General features: G+C 36.8%; 1 protein-coding gene across 1 annotated transcript; it reads right to left on the minus strand.

Moving 5' to 3' along the window:
* Positions 1–640: 640 nt before the first annotated feature.
* On the minus strand, positions 641–20,460 carry LOC114470793 (carbohydrate sulfotransferase 12-like). The gene is made up of 6 exons (XM_028459126.1): positions 20,333–20,460; positions 11,294–11,917; positions 10,287–10,429; positions 4,454–4,582; positions 4,170–4,362; positions 641–1,518 (listed from the first exon to the last, which is right to left on the minus strand). Exons 2-6 carry the CDS (start codon positions 11,819–11,821, stop codon positions 1,246–1,248), a joined length of 1,266 nt encoding a protein of 421 aa, XP_028314927.1. The 5' UTR covers positions 11,822–11,917; positions 20,333–20,460; the 3' UTR covers positions 641–1,245.
* Positions 20,461–21,477: the final 1,017 nt, after the last annotated feature.

Below are 21,477 nucleotides of genomic sequence, written 5' to 3' on the forward strand. Positions count from 1 at the left end.
ATTTATCATTTAGATTTAGCATTTAACATTAAGATTTAGCATTTAGATTTAACATTTATATTTAAAGATAACATTAAGATTTAGATTTAACATTTAAATTTAACATTGCCATTATATTTTTATGAGAAAAAAAATCACAAATTTCACAAAGATTGCTGTAAATCTGATGTAAAGTAACATTAAAAAAATGCATTCACATACGTTTTGTAAACATTATTTGTTGCTAAATGTTGCAAAAAGTTGCTATTTATTTTAGCATGTGCAACTTCACAATACAAAGCTTGCAGAAAAGCAGCACAACCACAGGTTGTTAAACTTTAAATGTGTGTCAAATGTAACTCACCTAAACTCTGGAGGCGTGAGCATGAGCAGCCTTTGAGCTTCCACCTGAACGTCCCTCATCCTCATGCTGGCATTCACATGTTTCGCCATGCAGAGAAGTGGCTCATCATTGTATGGCTCCAGCTGGAAGTCCAGGACCTGCACACTGAAGGTGTTTTTGCTCTCTTCATGGAGGTGTTGGGCCATGTGTTCTGGAGTAACGTCACTCATCAGTTTGTTCTCCTTCTGCAACCTCTTGAGTTCAGCCACAGTCACTACTTCAACGTTTTTTCTCTTCTACTATTAGCTTTTGAAATTGTTTTGTCTCAGTTTGAGTAGCCGTCATGTTGGTGATTATATTGGAAGTCAAGAGTATTTACTGTAAGTATTTGACTACTCTGGACAGGTTAGATATTGAATATTGGGGAGTCAATTAGGCCAAATAAGTTTTGATCATGGCGTGTCCTTTACTTTCTGATGTTGGTGTGACAACAAGGCGGGAATGTATTATGGATGGTAGAAGATGGTAGAGTGTGAGTGGAATGTTTGTAAAGTGCCAGAAAGGGTGTGTAGGATAAGTGCGTTGGGATTTTTGGGAAGTTTGAAACTCTGTTCAGTTATAAAATACACATCGAAACCATTTAAAAAATAATTTATTTTTCATAAAAACATTATTTTTCAGAAGTGTCAGCAAACAGTCCCAGTCTGTCACTCAACTTACAAAGTGATTCACAAGATGGTATTCAAAGTGCCTTTAGAGGGATAAAAGTAGCTCATATAATTAAACTTGTAGGAGTTTGAGATATGTTTGCTAAATAAAATAATCAGGCACTTCCGTAATTGAAGGTGTGCATAAATCAAATAAAACAGCATGATGATATGCAGCGTGTGGAGTCCACACACAAGCCTTTGGTTCCTTAGTGTCTAATGATGCAGTACCCTGTCAGGTTTAGGGTATCCAAACAGCCTAAAGTCCGGCTCATACAGCCTGTACAGCTCTCTCTGTGTCTCTAATGGGATCTGTGCAAACCAGTCTTCCTCCCAGCTTGCTGCAGTGCGGTTCCGTGCACCTAAAGGAAAATGCAGTAGATTGTCCACTTTGAGGAGCTTTAGTAGGTGGGCTGCATCTGATTCCAGGGTTTCAAGTCGTCCAATAAAGTCGTACTTCACCTGACATGGATGACACAGGCGGTACACCTGTAAAACACAACACAAAGGCTTTTTTTACAGCTCCATTTTGATATTACATGCACTGCTAGATACCAAAGGCCTCATTAATAAAGTGTTGTGTAGAACATGTACCAAAAGCCAGTGTGATCATTCGTAGAATATCAGACAACAACACACTAAACAATTCTTGTAGCAAACCCCTCATTTCTGCACCTCGTTGTAAACCCATCACATTGCTCACACACCATTTACACTGATGTCCACCCCATACTCATTCACATCCCACTCACACTTAGTCTAGCGCCAGGTGTTTCCTTGTAGGCAGACCTGATAATACTGTATCATGTTTTTCTGCAGTCAGTGCCTTCTCCTCGCCCTTCTCTCTCTTTTCTGTTTCTGGTGTCTTGACGCTAGAACTGGCAGTTCCTGATCTGTGGTTCACGGCTCAACTAGTCTGTGAAACTCTGATGTTCTTTCTCTCTATCCTGTTCCGTTCTCCTCTTTCTGTCCACTAACCCCAACCAGTCTAAGCAGATGTTCTCCACCTCTGAGTCTGGTTCTGCTGGAGATTCATTCCTGTTAAAAGGGAGTTGTTTCTCACCACTGTAGCTAATGCATGTTCATGTGGATTTGTTGTTTGTTTTCCTCTTAAGAATTTTACATTTTGATAGCGCTTCGAGATTACTATTGTTGTAATGTGCGCTATATAAATAAATACTTTCTTATAGCATGATCACTGCCAAGAAGTTGCTTCTCATACATTGGAAAAAAGAAAGAACCTCTGCATATAAAATGTGACTTGGTGAACTTACAAGTACTCTCCATCTGGAATAGATACACACTTGTAGACAAACTAAAGAAGTATGGTCTCCTCTCTTACAATACCTTTCTTTCGAGACCCTGTTAACCTTAATATCCTTAACTCCTCATTATAATCCATATAATAGTTTGGTCAGTTGGACGGTTGGATGGGTGGATTGGGCATGCGGTCCTCCTCCTCCACAGTGTCTTATTTTGCCTTAGTTATTTTTGTGATTTATCATTGAATTCTTGTACTTCAATCATTAGTTACTAGTATGTATGTATCCACTTTAGTTTACATTCTGTGTTCATGGTTTGGATGTTGTCCATTTTAGTTACTGGTATTGTTTGTTGTCTGTTTTACTTTGAGAAAAGAAGAGCACACAAAAGTTATTTCATTGTACACTTATAGTGTATGTTTATATATTGTCTGAAAATGCTCTAATAATAACATTTCAACGTGCGTTGAAAATCGAAAAATGTTCACGGTTCAAAGTTTTTTTGTTTGAATTTTTCAACATTTCCGTGAAAAATGTTCCTCGGTACCAGCAGCATACTAGATAAATAGCAACGGAAATATACATTTGATTTATAAAACCTGCTCACACTATCCCCTTTATAAATCACAGCCCAGCGAGAAGCTTGCACAGGTGAATTCACTTCATACGGCTTTGCTGAACATTGAGCTTTAAAAATAGAAGAAAAAAACTGGGTTTGCAAAATAAATGCCAAACTGAACATTGAATATTAGTCATTTCTTTTTTGTTGAATAAAACCTTGTGATGCTCAAATGTTATTACATGAAATAGAAATATGTTTTTGTGATAATAATACAGTTCTTAGTTGTTTTCTTATATACATAAAACAGTCATATTGCTTGGTGAATGCAGCTGAGTTTGTTAACTGAGACTTCTTGTCTATTAGTGTAATGTGTAGCCTATTAAGCAGCCCTATTTGTTCTAGGCCCCTATTCTCTAATGTGTGTATTAGGGCTGGGCAATATCGACCAAAACTCATGTTTTTTCTCAAAATGGCAATATATACAATACATATCTCGATAATTTTACCTCAAATGAAGTCTGACCACAAAGACAATTCAGGATTAAAATTGCTGATGCCGCACTGGCACATTTATAAACAAACAGTTGCACAATATGTGCCACTTTTGGCTTATAAGGGACAGCACGTGTGAGTGAGTTCTGTAGTGTGGCTTGTTTAGTAGTAAAACACAATCAGAAATCCATCTAACTGCATTTCATGCTGTTCTAAGAAGTACAGAAAGCAGCGACACCTAAAACAGGTATTTTGATACAAAATAAGCTAATATACATATATATATCAATATTGTAATTTTCAGGATCGCCAAAATAGAAAACTCGATCTATCATGAATCTTGATATATCGCCCAGCTGCTCCAATTGGGTACCTGTTGTAGTGTTATAAAGATGAGACATCGGTTTTCTTAATTGCACCTCTATAGTGATGAAAAATGTGTTCAAAAATTTTTACTTACTTTAAATACTTCAGTGTTTTTTTTTTTTTTTTAATAAAAATGAGCTACTTTTACTTGTATTGGAGTAGTTTTTCACAAGGAGCATCTGTACTTTCACTCAAGTAATGATGTTGAGTACTTTGTCTCCCTCTGGCTTTCAGACATATTATCAACAAACACCGTTGCTCTATAGTCTCGTGGTTGTGACATAGCAAACATCTTCATCTGTAATCAAGTACAGATCTGATTAAAAAAATAAAATTGATGTCTTCAAACAAGGGACAAGGGAATAACACAAATAAAAGGGAAAGATCTGAACTTTGAAAATTAAATAGATCCACAACCCATTTAAATTATTACCTGTGTTAAAGTGTGAGACAAATACCTGCCGCCAGTGTTCATTGAAGACGCTGTCGGCCTCAGTCTCTGGGTCTAGCAGGTACTTGATAAACTGATGAAATGTAGGTTTGATTCCAGCTGCAAATGCCTCCGCTGCTGTGTTAGGCAGGGCCTCAGAAAGGTTACTATACCGACTCAGCATAACTGATCCAAACTCTTTGTAGAAATCCTCATTGGGTCTTAAAACACACATGAAAACACACACTTTCATCATTCAGGAATGGCAGAGATGCTGTGTATTGCATCAAACGCACACACACACATACACACCTTCCAAACTTGTTTCTGAAGGCAGAGATGAGACGCACAAAGGGATCTCGAACGAACAGGAATTTAGTGTAGTGCTGTAACTTGACTGTCATCAGGTGGCGAGACAGAGAGCCATAATGACGCCAAAACCTGGTGAAAAGAAGCATATTAAGAACCACACAGCAGTACATTAAGGAATTATTGACAGTGAATTTAAGCAAGTTTCGCTCTGGACATCATGTGATGAATCTGATTTAGAAAGGAATTCTCCCAGAGAGGAAATGATGCCTCTTGGGTAATTATTCAGTCTGTCTGACATGAGCATTGCACAGCAGTCCTTTCCTCAGTCCTTCCAAGAGTCAGTGCTATAAAAACTTTCGTTAGCTCATTTAAGGTTTTTTAGTAAAACATGGCATGTGAATGTCTTGGCTGAATCACTACTTGGTCCACCTAAAGAAATGAAAAATATAGTTAAAAAATGAATAAAGTCATTTTAGGTGTTCTGGCTGACTCGCTTTCATTTCAGATAAATAAACCTCTTTCCAGCTTCTCTCAAGACTTTCCTCTGGAGTTCCTTCCAGCACTGAGGTATGTGGGGTTTTTTTTGGCTCCACGCTCTTCCTGTCTGAACACTAAACATTTTAACGGGTGGGTGGATTTTTCACGTAAGGTTTTAGACTACATTGTATTTATGCTTATAATGCTTATTTTCTGTTGAAGCTCAAAAATCTCAAACAGATGATAGCTAAATAATAATTGAATAATTAAATTTTATCTGGTAATAAACTAATAATGAAACACTTTTTTCTTAGTAAATGAACAATGTCCATTTTGGCATGGGCAAAGATAGGAAATAAAGCAATAGAACTTCTACTATCTCAGTATCTATTTGACACAAGCTAAAATACACACACAACTCCGTCCTCCGAAACAATCAGATGATACGACATGAGGGAGGCATGATATGGGATTCCAACACTGGATGGAGAAAGGACTAAGCAAAATTAAATTTCTTTATGATGAAGCTACTTTGATGTCATTCACACAATTAAAAGATACATTTGACCTAACTGGGAAACAGTATTTAAAGTACTTGCAACAAAGGAGCTTTATATACTCACAAATTAAATCCACATTGGAACCCTCCCAATCTACCATTGAACAACTCATGGTAAATGACTTAAATGACTGACGTCAAATATCCATCTTTTTTGGTTTACTACTAGCAGGTTCTACAAAAAACTCTCTCTCTCTTATCTATCTGCATGGAAAAGTGATCTACAGTCAGACATCAGTGTAGAAGACAAACCTTCTGGCTCAAACTCACACTGTGAATACAAGATGCAAACTCCCACAGTTGAAATGTTTTTTAGGACACTGCTACATCATATGTGGAGCTGGGATTTTTATATTTTTTTCACAATACAATTGTAAGAATATGCAGTTCTCATTGTTGAAATTACAACAAAGAACCCCACCCCCCTCCCCCCAAAACATTGAGGAAGCCACAATAGAATCTAAAGATAAAAAACAACGACAAAGAAATGGTAATAATAATGAAAAGCATATGTACAATAAATAAATGAGATAATGATAATACGTGACACTAACAATGGTAACAATAACAAAGAAAAAAGAAGAGAGAAAAAAAAGTGAGTAAAGAAAATACAGTCCAGTGAGTTACACTAAATATTCCATTATATTAGAACTATAGATCTCTCAATTAGAAAACTAGGCATTTACAACAAAATATTAAACTATTCCATGCTGATTTGAACAGTAACTTGTACCTGGTGTGGCACATATCACCCTCCATACAAAATGTGAAAGTCGATGTCAGATGGTTAATTATCAATTACCTGAAAAATATACACAATCTATTTGAATACCAGAATGTAATAACGTAAGGGTGGATTTAACAAATCCTGCTATAGTTTTATGGAATTTTCATTTATTGAGGATAAAATCCTCAGGGACGTGATTTAAAGAATAAATGAACAGGACAGCAATATAAACCTCTGTTATATAATACTTTGTAACGTAAAAGATGGGACAAAGATCGACATGCTGACACCAACATTAACTCACTGTCAGCAATGCGGCTACGTACCGCTGAGCATCCTCAGCAGTGGAGAACACTTTGTCCAGTTCGTTGTAAGTTATCCAAAGTCGTGCCGTGTGAAGAATGCCGAAGCGAAGGTCCTCGAACTCGCGCAAACTGCTGCTTGATGTCGTTGTATGTTGTGCCTGCATGAGCGAATTTTGCCGTGTAGTCTGTGTAAACCCGCCGCTTCTCTCTGGCCAAACGCAGGATGTTGAAGCAGTCCTGGAAGTAACGCAGCCAGGCCACTATTGCCCGCGGCTGGGCTCCTTGCCTCGGGGCAGGCTGTAATGTCCAGTAATGGAGCCTTTTCAAGCTGGAAGACTTCTTTCAGCAGATCAGAGAGTGCGGTGGTACCACAGCTCCCTTTGCCTTCAGGGACACCTATTATTCAGATGTTACTGCGCCTGGACCTTCTTTCCAAGTCTTCACATTTATCCTTCAAAGCTGCTACTTGCAGAAGTTGTTCTACGGTGTGTTGTAGTTCAGCAACATCATCGGAGCATCCCGAAAGTCTCGACTTCATTTCCTGCGTTGTGTTCTCCACTGCTGCTACCTCGTTTCTTATTGCAGTTTTAAAGTAAAGAAGCTCCGTCTTAGCAGCTTGGATTTCTTGCTTTATTACTGACATTTCACTTTCGAGCACTGACCGGATTTTGTCCTTGAACAGTCGTCGTTGTCAGGGCTGCCGTTGTGCGGTCATCCGAAACACTCCAGCTTGTGGATGGGGAAGCCATGTTGGTCTTGCCGGGACAATGTAGGTAATATGGCTTTTGCTGCTTCTGCTAACCATGATTTACTTATCAATGCTGTTAATTATAAACCAGAGTTCAGGGTTAAGATGGTTTTAGTTCATTTTACGCCATAATATATCTGAAATATTGAGTGTTCTGAAGAGCTCCTCGTTGTGCGACCTACTCCATCACTCACTCACGAGCGCCCCCGGAAAAAGCGTCTTGACTTAATCTCTAAATTGATGAAAAGAGTTTTTCCAATTGAAGCGAGAATGTTTGTCGCACATATACCCTGAGGATTTCACAGCAACTGTACAGGAACATAAACTAATTCATTTCTGTCTGCTACAAGCTAAAAGTGTAATTACCTTAAAATGGAAGGAGATTCAGAGACCTACCTCTGGCCAATGGATCAAAGAGCTCTCATCCAATTTGGCACTGGAAAAACTGAGTTACGTGGCCAAAGGAAAGGTTGAGGACTTTTACAAGATGTGGTCTTCTTTCCTAACCTTTAAGAATAACCTACTGTATACAGTATGCAAACGCATTGAACTGGACAAGGACTGTTGCAACCACCTTCATGACCTATAAATGACTTATTACTGGTTCTGTGGCCAGAATATAAGTCCTGTGAAGTTGAAATAGACATAAAGAGGATGACTGAATTATGGACTTGTGATGCATGGGATAGATGTGTTGGTATGCATATCAATGTTCACTGAAAAGTAAGTATGCTCAATATGTTATGAACATACTGATATTATTAATGTTTTATTTCCTGTAGATTTTAGCGAGGATGGGTTAGAAGGGCTTCTGCTTCTTCCTTTGAGTGTTACATTGTTGTATGTTGATAAAATGGAAAATGAAAACGGATGATGTCCCCATAGAAACAATTGTACTATTATCAACTGGAGAAATATAAATTGTAAGCATTAGAATCATGCATTATTTTAGTATATAAATGTGATATTTATATACATGTATAACTAATTAACAGAAAAATATCACAAAAGAAAATTCTTTATTAATTATAGGTCAGTGATTTTCAACTACAGGAATTACCGGACGGCGGACAGCGGTGAAATACCGGATCGGTGCCGTGGCGCAGCGTAGACGTATCCAGTGGAAACCCCAGGTAAGTGTCACGGAAAACCTTCCCAATTTACTTTACTGTAATTTAGAAAATACTGTAATAATTTAGCTAAATGAATCTCCTTCAGTTTTTGTCATGAATGTAGTTAAATATCAGTCTTTGTCAGGAGGTGGCAGTACACAGCACTATGAGGATTGAACAGAGTGGAACAGTGCATCATGTGTGCTGAGACAAAAGCTTGAAAAGCATTGTCCAGCACATCTGATAGGAGGCTGCAAACATTATGGGGATGATTATGTTGTATGAACAACATAATTATATTGTACAAACATGGTATTAAAATGTGCAAACAATACAATTATATTGTACAAATACGGTATTAAAATGTGCAAACAATACAATAATATTGTACAAATATGATAGTATATTGTACAAACAATATAATTATATTTACAAACTATTTAATTATATTGTAAAAATATGATAATATGATGTACAAACATATCATATTGTACAAACAATATATTTATATTTTACAAACTATTTAATTATATTGTAAAAACATGATATTATAATGTACAAACATTATATCATATTGTACAAAATATATTTATATTTTACAAATGATTTAAATATATTGTAAAAATATGATGTTATAATGTACAAACATGATATCATATTGTACAAACAAGATAATTATATTTTACAAACAAATTAATTATATTGTAAAAATATGATATTATAATGTACAAACATTATATCATATTGTACAAGCAATATAATTATATTGTACAAACACAATAGCATGTTGTACAAATACTACAATTATATTATACAAACAATATAGTATATTGTACAAACATGATAGTATTTTGTACAACAATATAATTATATTATACAAACAAGATAGTTTATTGTACAATATAATATCATGTTCGCACAATATAATTATATTGTTCATACAATGTACCATAATGTTTGTAAAATTATATTCCTACTATAGGGATCCAAAACCTATTTTCCTATGTGGCAGCTCTACGCTTCCATACTAAACAAATCTTTCTGTCTTCTGATGATTTTTAACACTGACATGAAATCGAGATCAGAACTCTGTTGCTACCAATGCCAGGAAGAAAAGAAGGACGTTATGTATGTACTGGTTAAAAAATATATAGACAATAAAGAAGTGACCTTGTTAAATGTTTATAGACCTCTAGGCAAGGACAAATGTATGATTAACAAAATCTATATACGCAGGTAACTCAAACCTTGGTCTTAATCCTACAGACTCCACCAGTAAATTGAAGAAACCCCAATCAGAAGCATTTTTTTGTTTAGAAGATGCTTAATGGCACGTTCACACCAAACACGTCCAAAGCGTCAACAGCGTCAGGATTACATACACAATATATGGTGGAGCGTTGAGAGGTCCCACTGTGTGTTCCTCCTGTGCGGCGCGTTTTGAAGCTTCACGCACGCACATGCTGCGTGTTTTGAGATTTCAGGCTTTTGACGTGCGTCCACGCCTCCAACGCAGCCAACACTGGAATTGGAATTGTTGAACTTTTGGGGCATATCGCAGCGCGTATACCAGGAGCATTCCCCAACCGTGACGAATTTAGAATAATGAAAAAAAAACGGAGACAGATGGACAGGCACTCTTCTGCTGGAATGGAGCTCCTGTAGTTGGTGTCCTGGTAGGAGATGCGAGCGCTGATGCGGGTCAGCAGGTCGTCAAACTGAGCACGGGAGAGACGGAAGAAACGCTGAAAGCGACTATCGTCCGAGCGCAGCTCGGGTGAATCCAAAAATGGCGCCGAGGCGCAAATAAAGCCAAGTCACTCTCTGGATAATGTAGATCCGATGTAATATAAGTACAAATGGAAGGTAGGAAATAATGACTGCAATGTGCACTGTGAGGCTTACTTAGCAAAGGTGAGATGCAGAGAGGAGTTGTGTACAAGGTTAGAAGGTACAGCCCCGGGGTCAGTGTAAGGTTTTCCTGAGGAGGGCGAGATCAGTGACTGAGACAGAACCACCATCACTCTCTTCCAGTTGGTGCAAGCGACCTGAATAGAGAAGAGCAAAAGAATAAGTTAGAAGAGAAGAAAAAAAAATATAAGAAACACATGGGAGGAGCTATCGAAGTCATCAGAACTACAAAAAGAGAAATGAGGATTCTTTTTATGGGTGAGGACCAGGGTTGGGGTCAATTATAATTGTAATAGCGTAAATAATAATTAATTACAATTACGTCGTAATTATAACTGTAATTGAAAAAATCTGTTGCTGTTGTAATTGAATTTGAATTGTAATTTAGTTCAGATAATTGACTTTGTAATTGTAATTACCATGAAAATTCAATAAAAATTGTCAATTATATTTTTGATTAAACGCAAAACTGTTCTATGGCTGACACCTATGTAGTAAACAATTATTAAAATATGTTTCATATCAAGTTTTCCCACTACGTGTCAGTGAATCTTTACACCCATACAGCTGGTAAGGGTTAGGGGTTAGAATTTGGTAATAATAGATTTTTTTTTTTTTTTTAATAGGGACAGAGTACAAATACTGTGAACGTAACTGATGTTTTGTACAAAGAGTTTATAGCTATTGCTAGATTCTAACTTTTGTCCCTAGTTGTCCTTTTAAATAAGACTTTATAATCAATGCACGAAAATGTAAAGATGCTAAAACACACATACAATCCCAATGCTATATGGATGAAAGTTAGTAAAATTAGAATTGAACTTTAATAATGACTTGTCATTTATTTGTAATTGGAAAAAATACCGGTTACCCTAATCATAACTGAATTGTAATTAAACATGGATAATTGAAAACATAATTTTAACTGAAAAATGTAATTGACCCCAACCCTGGTGAAGACCCCACTCACCACCCACATATACATGGAAGAACAGCTGTACCTTGGGAACGTAGCAGTAAATAATCTGATGGGTATCATCCACTATCAGGTGATCCAGCTCCCTATTGGGAATCTGCTCGAATGCTTGAGTCCTTCCAGGAAACTCCAGGAAGTTCTTCCCTGAGCACACATCCATAATCATTTGCTTCCTTACTTCTTGCTCCTTGTCATCAACAGAAAAGGAAGTGCTTTCCGGTTCCCCTTCCTCCAGCGTTTTCTTCCTCATCTGCTCTAGTTTGTCCTTATTTTGCTGTTTGTCTGCATGATCCTGGTCTGGGATAGGTGCAGAACTAGCAGTGGTGGTGGACACAGTGATGGAAGTCGTGGTCGGGCTGGAGTTGGTTGATTGAAACTGTGATTGACGTATCATCGTCCAGTTGCAGCACTCAGCATGGAGCGTCCCATGCTTGGAGTGTTTCTGAGGGTAGAAGTTGAAATTTCCAATGTCATCCCAGTAAACAAAAATCATCAGGATCATGAACAAAGAGCCCAGGGTAAAAGCCACTCGGAATCCACGCCATACTCCCATGGTGGCAACAGACCAGTCGTATTAGGTGAAGAAAAGAGGAAAAGGTTATCTCAGCTTCATGGTGACGGTTTGTCACGGAAGGAGAAACTTCCTGCTCTGCGGATGCAAGATACAGGAAACAGGAAATGTGGTTAAAATCTGTCTTCTACTGATTCATTCACACACAAAAAAAAGACAAGACGAATACTGGCCCTACAGATTCAGGCAACTGTGATCATATTTACAAAGTGTATGAAAATGTTTTAGTACTTCAGTAGCTCAGACAATTTGATAATAACAGTAAAAACCACATTTTAACAGGCTTCCTACAGCTTTAGTCAAAATAAATTCAAGACTTTTTAAAACTTTTTATTGCCATTTGAAATTAAATTTTAGACCAACTTCACAGCAAACATAATCGAGGGGAAAAAAACGCCACACCAGTTACACAGGGTTAGGGTCATTTCTTTCGAGTGCCTAGTGCAGACGTGCAACTGGTGGCCCCCAAAGTAAACACACAAAATGACAGTAAAATACACAAAAAAACAGACTAAAATAATCAAAATCATTCTAAAAATACAAGATGACTACAAAAATAGCCAGAAATAAAACAACAAAATACAAAAAATAAAAAAGTCATTAAGAAAAATCTTTGTTGGACAAGCTAATTTTGTTAAATTTACATTTTCCCATGTTTTCCCGTAATTACAATCATAAAATCACACTTATGTGTTAAAATTAAAAAATTTGAAACATTGATTTAAGACAATTAAGGCCTTATTTTTAATACAAATGAAATTCATGCCTTTTAAGACTTTTTAAGGATCCCGAGGAACCCTGTTTAAACAGCGTTATGGCATTTATACAATTTTTGAGGCAAATATGAGCTTTCAGCAGTAACTTCCAGAACAAAAAAGAAATCATATATGCAGTAGCATTCTAGGATAATGTAACTGTTGATAAATGGCTCAGTCACATTTGAATAAAAATATTATTATTTCTATAAATGTCAAAAAATATATATTTTTTAAAACATGTTATATTTTCACAGACTTGTTGCAATTACACCACATTCCACTAATCAAAACATCTGGATTTAATTACTCTGTAATTAACTAATAATTAATCTAAGAAAAAGAAACAATTTCATGGCGGGATTTGAACCATCTTACACATGACGCATTCTGCTCTGCTTTGCCGGATAATCATGGTAAATTATTACCACCCATCACTGTCAAAAATCTAAAAAAATGTTGCCAACACCGACTCCTTCAGAAAACTCCCAACAGAACAACACAGCTTCCCTGTCTTTGACCCACTGTTATGTCCAGGGTTGGGGTCAACTATTTGTAATTGCGTAATTGATAATTAATTATAATTATGTCATAATTATAATTGTAATACAATTATTAAAATATGTTTCATATCAAGATTTCCCACATTTTACCATTTAAAAAAAAAATGAAATCGAGGGGTATACTGACAAACAAAGGCTCAGACACCCACACCAAAATTATTAAAACCTACATTTTCATTGATTAGGGAGCCTAATAAGGTAACCAATAGATAGGAAAGAAATTAGATGATAGATATATGTTTTTAATGCATTTTACAGCTGATTTATCATAAGAGATTCTAACAGAAAGCGAACACAAGAGGAAGGTTAACTTTTATTAGGTTATTTACTTCAGGCTCAGTAATTGTGATGTTACTTTTATTTATTTATTCAGTTTATTTCCGACATGGTTGCATTCACAGAAGTTTTGTTATTCTTTTTTTTTTTTTGTACATGCCGAAAAAGGAGACGAGAGAAGCAGGAGCTTATCCAAGTCCCGTCCCGTATTAGACTTTAGTCATTTAGAACATAATTGTAATTGACTTTCTGAGGATACAAAATGATTGTAATTTAATTGTAATTGGGAAAAAATGCTGGTCACTATAATTATTAGGGGTGGGAACCTCTGGGTACCTAACGATACGATACGACACATGATACAAAGCTCACAATAACGATTATCTCACGATATGACGATAGTGCGATTATCAATATATCGGTCAGAAATCAATCAACGATAATCCATCACAAGAAAAAAAAGATTAAGTGAAAAAATACAATTTTTATTTTACATCTCTGAAAGACAATAAATTGAAAAAGTGTCCGATGAACAGTGTCACTATTTTAGTGCAACATAAAAAAGTGTCAACATACCAATGTAAACGAATAAGTATCGCCAATAGTGATTTCTGTAAACAAAAAATAGGGTCTTTCTCACCAGTGACACCAGTATAGTGCAATATTACAGTAAACAATATATTGGTTCCTTCAACAAACAGTGACAAAAATTTCTGTGAAGACCTACCTGCACATTTTAGTGAAAAAGCAGAAAAGGTTTTGAAAAAAATAAAAAATAAATTCAAAAATAAATAATAAAAAATTTTGAAAAAACTATACTTAGTGCGAGCATATCGATAATCAATCGTGTGAAAAAATATTGCGATATATCGCCGCATTGAGATACTGTCACACTCCTAATAATTATAATTTAAATGTAATTGAATATGGATAATTGAAAACATCATTTTAACTAAAAAATATAACTGATCCCAACCCTGGTTATGTCATGTAAATTGACGTGTTTATTTATTGCATTTTTATTTAGACCAATTTATTTATTTATTGTGCACTATTAGATTAAATAGAAAATACGGATTGTCTCAAAAGGACAAATGAGTGCCCAATAAAGGCCGTGCAGAAAGGCAGACGGACCTCTAAAAAATGGAACACACACAAAGAATCACACAACTTAGGGATGCAAGAATGTGTTACACTGTTAATTTAGTGCTTTAGAGCTGGGGTCACCAACACAGGACCATGTGAGGGGCCCTCAGAAGCACCAGTCAGTCACCAATGAGCTCCATCTAAAAGCTGATTTACTTTCCAGGATTCAAACTCACAAAGGTAAATACAGATAACAGATGTAGTGAGTACTTAGTAGAGTTAAATACTGCTGCACGTGATGAAGTTTTCGTATTAAATTACCATCGTTCAATGTTTATTTTCATTGAAACATTGTGACAATTTTTTTTTTTAAACACAAGGTAGAATTTTGTAAAATATGACATCATTGTTGCATTTTTAAAATGTTACATGTTATTCGATTAGTTAAAAGTTGTTTGTTAGTAGCTAGTAGAACAGGAAGGTGAAGATGATAATTTTCTATGAAATGTAATGAAAATGAAAAAATAAATAATGAGAAATAAATGAATGCGTGTTGAAACTTAAACATTTCTTACCATTTTTAGGTTACTGCTATAGCCTTCCTTATTATCTTACCCTCTGATTAAAGTGAAACCATGAACATTTAGTATTTAAAAAGTGCTTTTTAAAGTGGTTGCCCTTTGGACTTTATAGTACCTAGGAAATAGCTCAGAAAGGTTGGTGATCCCTGGATTAGAGAGACGAGACAACACGAGCAATAAGAAATAAAGAGATTCAAATAGTTTTGCAGCTTTAAGTGTACGTGAATTTAAAATAAATGCAATAAATGGTTCATGAACCATAGCAGATTTTTTGGACAGTGCCCTCCAATTTAAGGGAGAAAATGTAACTAACTGTAGAATTGTCATTTTTTTTACGTTTGGTTGCAGACCCTTGGCACATGATAACAACATGCAGTAAAACCCAGCTCTATCTGTTTGTCCTTGAGAATAATTACTCCTTCAGCTAGAAATCTTTAGTTTTAAAGCTTTTGTTAAATCATTGATGGTCGTAACAGCAAAAATAAAACATGTATTCTTGTTTCTAGACTGGAAGTGAAATTATAGATGCCCTAGACCAGGGGTGTCAAACTCATTTTAGTTCAGGGGCCAAACAAGGAGCAGTTTCATCTTTCTTTTCTTTTTTTATTTATTCCATTCATTCAATTTAATAACATAAAAGTTTACAAGCTTCTGAATGAAAGGTAGCAGAAAGAATAATAATAATAATATAATAATCATCTCAAATGGGCCACAGATTTCAAGCTACAAAATGAGTAATTTCAACATTATTGTGCCCTAGTTTGCACTTCAACGTATACATAAAATACAAAATATGTAAGAAATCAACAATATCCAAGCAATAAGTGATAGATATCAGTCCCAACAGGATCTTCACTTTAAATTTATTAAATTTGGTGACAAATTTCTATTTCAATAAGGGAAATAGTATGTAATAATTTCAGGAAAATTAGAGGATTTTGTAAGAATTTTGAGGGGTTTTTTTCCAACTGTTTAACATTAAAAGTGACTGCAATCATGTGATATAAGCAGCACTAGGAAAACTGTAAGCACCTGCAAATATTGTTGAGCTTCATTTATACAACAATTTATGTTTTCTCTGTCATCTTTACTTTTTCCAAAGGGCCAGATGTGGCCCTTGACAGTGGATATTCCTGTACTCTGTTAGGATCTGTGATGGTTTGTGTGTAGCCCTTGTGGTTCTCTTTTAGGGTCTACGCTACGAAGCTAGATAATTATATCCTGGATTATTCTCCGTTAGCGGGCTTCACCTAACCAAACATTACCTATCAGAGAAAAGCTGTCCTACAAAGGTCGATAACAACACGCTGAGATAAGCCAAGTGTTTTCAACCTCTGTACGAGCGCGCTCCCATAAAAGGGGTGGAGATTGCAGCGTCTGACCAATCATTACAATGGAGAACCTGGCAGAGCAACTGTCTCTATAATGGAGGAACAGCTTATCAACAATTAATTTAAATCCAAGATGACAGCGAAGAGCAACAGTGTCAGTGCAGCACGCACAAGGAGGGAATGCTGGTAGGGAATCGCCGACTCTGTAAATGCGTAAAAGCATGAGATTATATATGATATTAATCCATTGGATGGGATGATAAACGGACAGCGCTCTGATCAGTTTCCCTTTATTACAGCACATAGGTTTTTCTATTCAAGTAGACCTATTTATCACACACACACTGGGATGGGAGCACATTGTTTCGCTGTAGTATGTTCCTGCTGATGCTGTCAGCCACACTAGCGTATGAATTAGTTAATGACTTTGTCGGTGCATACAAAGACACAGGCTTCATCAACTGACTGTAGATCAGTCCATCAGATATAAATCTATATCTTTCCTAAAGGAAGTCATCTGTAAAATTGCATTTATCCATTAATATTCTTTCTTTCCTAAATGCAGCTGTCAGACCTGCACCTACCAGGATCTTCTAACAATGGGAAGATTGTTTTCTAAGCAAACTGATTGGTCAGGAGGCGGGGCTTTAGCACTCACTAAGATCCTCACCAGAACAAAACCTTGGGGGTATTTCATCAAAGTGTTCTCAGTAGAGCCAGGCCTATGGTTTAAACCTGGTTCAGCTAAGCCGTCCGTGACCATGCTGGCTTTTACCATGTCATCAAACTCTTCTCAGCTTGGAGCTCCCCAGCTGAGCCAAGCCAGCTGACAGTGTTCAGCTTAAGTGCATGTCCTCATAAGACCCACAAGATCGATCACAGATTCAATGATTAGAAAGTGAGGGCGCATGCCCTGCAGCTTTTACAATGAACGAGAAGCCAATTGAAACCAATGCTGAGATCAACAGGATGTGACGTCATCTGTTACTGAGCAGTGAGAATAAAGGACGGACACGTTAAAAAAAAAAAAAAAAAAAGACTTTCTGTGATTTGAACATCTTAAAAGTAGTAAAGGGTTAAAATGGTAAATGGACTTGATTTATGTAGCGCTTTATCACCACACTGAAGTAGTCCCAAAGCGCTTTACATATCAGCTCATTCACCCAATCACTCTCACATTCACACACCAGTGGGACAGGACTGCCATGCAAGGCGCTAGTCGACCACTGGGAGCAACTTAGGGTTCAGCGTCTTGCCCAAGGACACTTCGACACATAGTCAGGTACTGGGATCGAACCCCCAACCTCTCGATCAGAAGACGACCCTCTACCACCTGAGCCATGGTAACCAATCAGAGCCAGTAATTTTACACATGTGCCAGCAAGAGGAGGCGGGTTAAAAACAAGGTGCGCGATTATGATTGGCTAAGGCGATGTGCCAGCACACGCGAGACACACACACACACTGCAGATTGGATGAAGCAGCAGAGATGGTGAGCGTGGAGCAATCTGATTAAAAGTTGTCATTTTTAAGGTGACGATACAAACACTACTTTAAATTAATTGTGGTCAAAGGCAAGAACGTGTATGTGAAGTGTTCATTATATCCAGGAATGAAGACTTTGTCCACATCTGTTGTAAGCAACTCAAATTTAATGAAGCACCTCACGACACATGCATCAAAAAAATCTGAATTATTTGACATAGAGCAACTTTCTTTTTTTTTTAACAGTAACACAAATAGTTACTTTCCTTGGTAATGAGTTACTTTTATTATAGAGTAATTCAGTTACTAACGCAGTTACTTTTTGGAACAAGTAGTGAGTAACTATAACTAATTAATTTTTTAAAGTAACGTTCCCAACACTGGAATTTGATACGTTTTTAACACCTGTCAGCGTTTAATAAAAGAGATGCTGTAACTCACAATTAAATAATATGTAATTTATGAGACTTGTGAGTATTTTTTTAATTCAGCACTAAGCGTTAAATTCAAATGAACAGAGGAAGCAGCTCAGCGATGCTATGTGCGCCAACACTGCAGACGCACCTTAGTCCTCTGCCCTGTGACTGTCCCTGAACAGCCTCTTCCTCCCCGTGTATTCACAGCTTTCTCATTATTAATCTCTGGATCCTCAATGAAGGGACTTTTATACCGTGTGGTAAACAGGGGAGATGAATACGCATACAGACATATTATTACTGATGGTTTAATGGGGACATATCATGCTAAATCCACTTTTTTAGCCCTTAAATGCATTTTGTTGTAAATTTAGAGTGCTTAGAAGTACAGAAAAAATCAAATTAGTCTCTTCAGGTGCTCCGTAGATATCTTTATATTCTGTTTTGCTCATATTTTTCAATCTGTTTCGATTTTTCTGTTCTCTATTACGTTTTTTGAACTATTACATCACAGTATTTGCAGCGGAACTGCCAAATTAGGACATCAACTCCAGGTCCAACACCTCGAGCAATCCACCATTTTTATTTCTCGCTTTTATTTTGTAGTCCAAGCTCAAGGATGCCGAAGTTACGAGAGGATAAGTCAAAATGTTGGATGTAGTAACCCACACGCTTCATTACACCGTCTCCCAGCATCAGAACCTTTTCAAAGTGCCTGGTTGAGTTTTATTTTTCACAGAAATGTACCCACATCTGTGGGTAAGGTCATTTTTGTGTGCGCAAAGCACTTCCAGGATGACCGCTTCGCCAGTATAAAGAAGGATTTGCCGAAAGACTTTGTCTGATTGAGGGTTCAATTCCTTCTATCTTTGGAGACGACGAACAGAGCACTTCGGTAAGCTGTAAATAACGCTAAAAAGTGTGATGATAAGACGTCCCTGTCATTGTTTTGTTAGCATTAGCAGTTGCACCGTCTTCAGACGGTGACTTTATTCTTGAAATGTCGACTTCAATCTAGACATCATATTTAAACATTATTCTCAAAATTTCGACATTAATCTCGCAATTTCAACTTTAATCTCGACATTTGTATTTCAACTTTATTCTCGAAATTTCGACTTTAATCTTGACATTATATTTTGACATTATTGTCGAAATTTCGACTTTAATCTCGATATTATATTTTGACATTATTCTCAAAATGTCAACTTTAATCTTGAAATTTCAACTTCATGAAAAACATTTTCTCCATCAACATTGTCCCTAATCCTCTTCCGTAAGAAAGTGAGAATTGATGAAGATTCCAGATTGTTCTCAGAGCTCCATGCTGCATGCTGCCTGTGTGCAGGTGTGAGTACAGGCCGTGGGAACCTCAGGCTTCTCTCAGCTTTCACTGAGATGTGAACAAACTGGTGGGTGTGGGAGGCATCTTCACACCACAGCCCTCTGGAGGGCGTATGTACACCCACCCACTATTGTTGTTTGCCCCATAACAGCACATGATGTCCGGAGGGAAAGTGGAAAAAGCCCCAGTAAAACCAGTTTAAAACTTGGTCAGGTGTGTTGGGCAGATGTTAATGGGGTTATTTTTTTTTTTTTTCCTCCGGCTGTGTTTCAACATGTTCGTAGGGACATGGGTTGGAACCGGAGGGTACCCAGAAAAGCGCGATAATGAATTGATGTATAATGATAATAATAATAACAATTAGTGGGACTGTTTGTATGCGCAGATACAAGTCCAAACAGGTTATAACCGTGTTACTGCGCCTCTTTACAGTTATCATTAATACAGTTATTACAGTAAAGCTGATACAATGCGTCCTTTCAGCGGCAGACAGTGTGTGTGTGTGCCGGGAACACAAAGAGGGTTTAACTCTGCTCTCAGCCTCATCTACTCATCCTACGGTTCTCTTTGAGCCATTCACACCAGCAGCAGCAGCAGCATCACAACAACACTCTCGTCTCTAAATGTGAGCTTATGTAACCAGGAGACTCCTGACCTGCTGTGGGGGTTTATTGTGTCCTGTAGAGCAGCTCCATGGTGCTGTAGCACCGCCCTGGTCCCCGTCACTCAGTCAGTCCGTGTGTGTGTGAGCTCTGCCCGGTGATGATGAGCGCTATATGGAGCTCCCCTCAGGACGGACCAAATCACGCGATATTTGAGGATGCCACACACACGGCAATATTTGGTCATTTTCAGTGTAGTTGTATGAAATTTTGCCACCATTTTTTTTTTTTTTTTTTTTTTTTAGTCATGTTTATTTGCTTTATTTCAAAGTCCTGTGTATTGGAAGTGTATAGATAAAGGAGATATGCATCACACTGACCTCGTGTACTAACCTCGTGACCATTCACTCCCACATATTTGTCATATACCGTAATCATGACATATGCTTTTTCAATTAAAACTAATTAGATCAAAGCCTCTACCTTCAAAGTGAAGGGAAAATATGTTTTAGGTGTAATGAGCCCCCTGCCAACCGGAGACCATTACATAAAGTTTTAGGGAAATTTCAGTGAAGGCTTGGATTTCTAATCTAAAATAATAATACATTAAATTTCATTCCGCTATAAATTAATGACATGGTCAAGGCTGTATATTAATCAAAAATATTTCACTTTGGCCCTCATTCATTTTTGGAAATACTGCATATTTATAGTGTTTTTCCTGCTGAAAAAATGAAAGGTTCTCATGATAAAAAAAAAAAGTCCATAGAAACGTAAACGTGGTTTGAAAATTATAATACATTTTATATCAATGGATGGGTCTGAAGAAGTTGAAAAGGTCTGATGCGGTGGGAAAAAAAATAAATAAAAAAATAAGTCATGGAGTACATTTTTGTACTGTGTATGTAAATTGAAATGAGAACAGAATTTCCATTTTGCCATTTTTGCAACTTCCTTTGTCCCATTTTTGCCCCTTTTCAAAAAGTTCTGACCCTTCTTTCAGACTTTAGCTACCTTTTGCAAATAAATATCTCTTTTTTCATATTTTTTGTCCATTTTTGCAAGTTCCTTTTTTGACACTTGTCAAATTTTTGACCTTTCTTTCATTTTTTTGGCCACTTTTCATCCAAATAAGATCACTTTTGCCAAATAAATACCAGGGCGATACTAAAATCCGGAAACATTTCGGGGAAATATC

This window comes from Gouania willdenowi, chromosome 1 (genome assembly GCF_900634775.1).
Source record: "Gouania willdenowi chromosome 1, fGouWil2.1, whole genome shotgun sequence".
Classification (NCBI taxonomy): Eukaryota; Metazoa; Chordata; class Actinopteri; order Blenniiformes; family Gobiesocidae; genus Gouania; species Gouania willdenowi.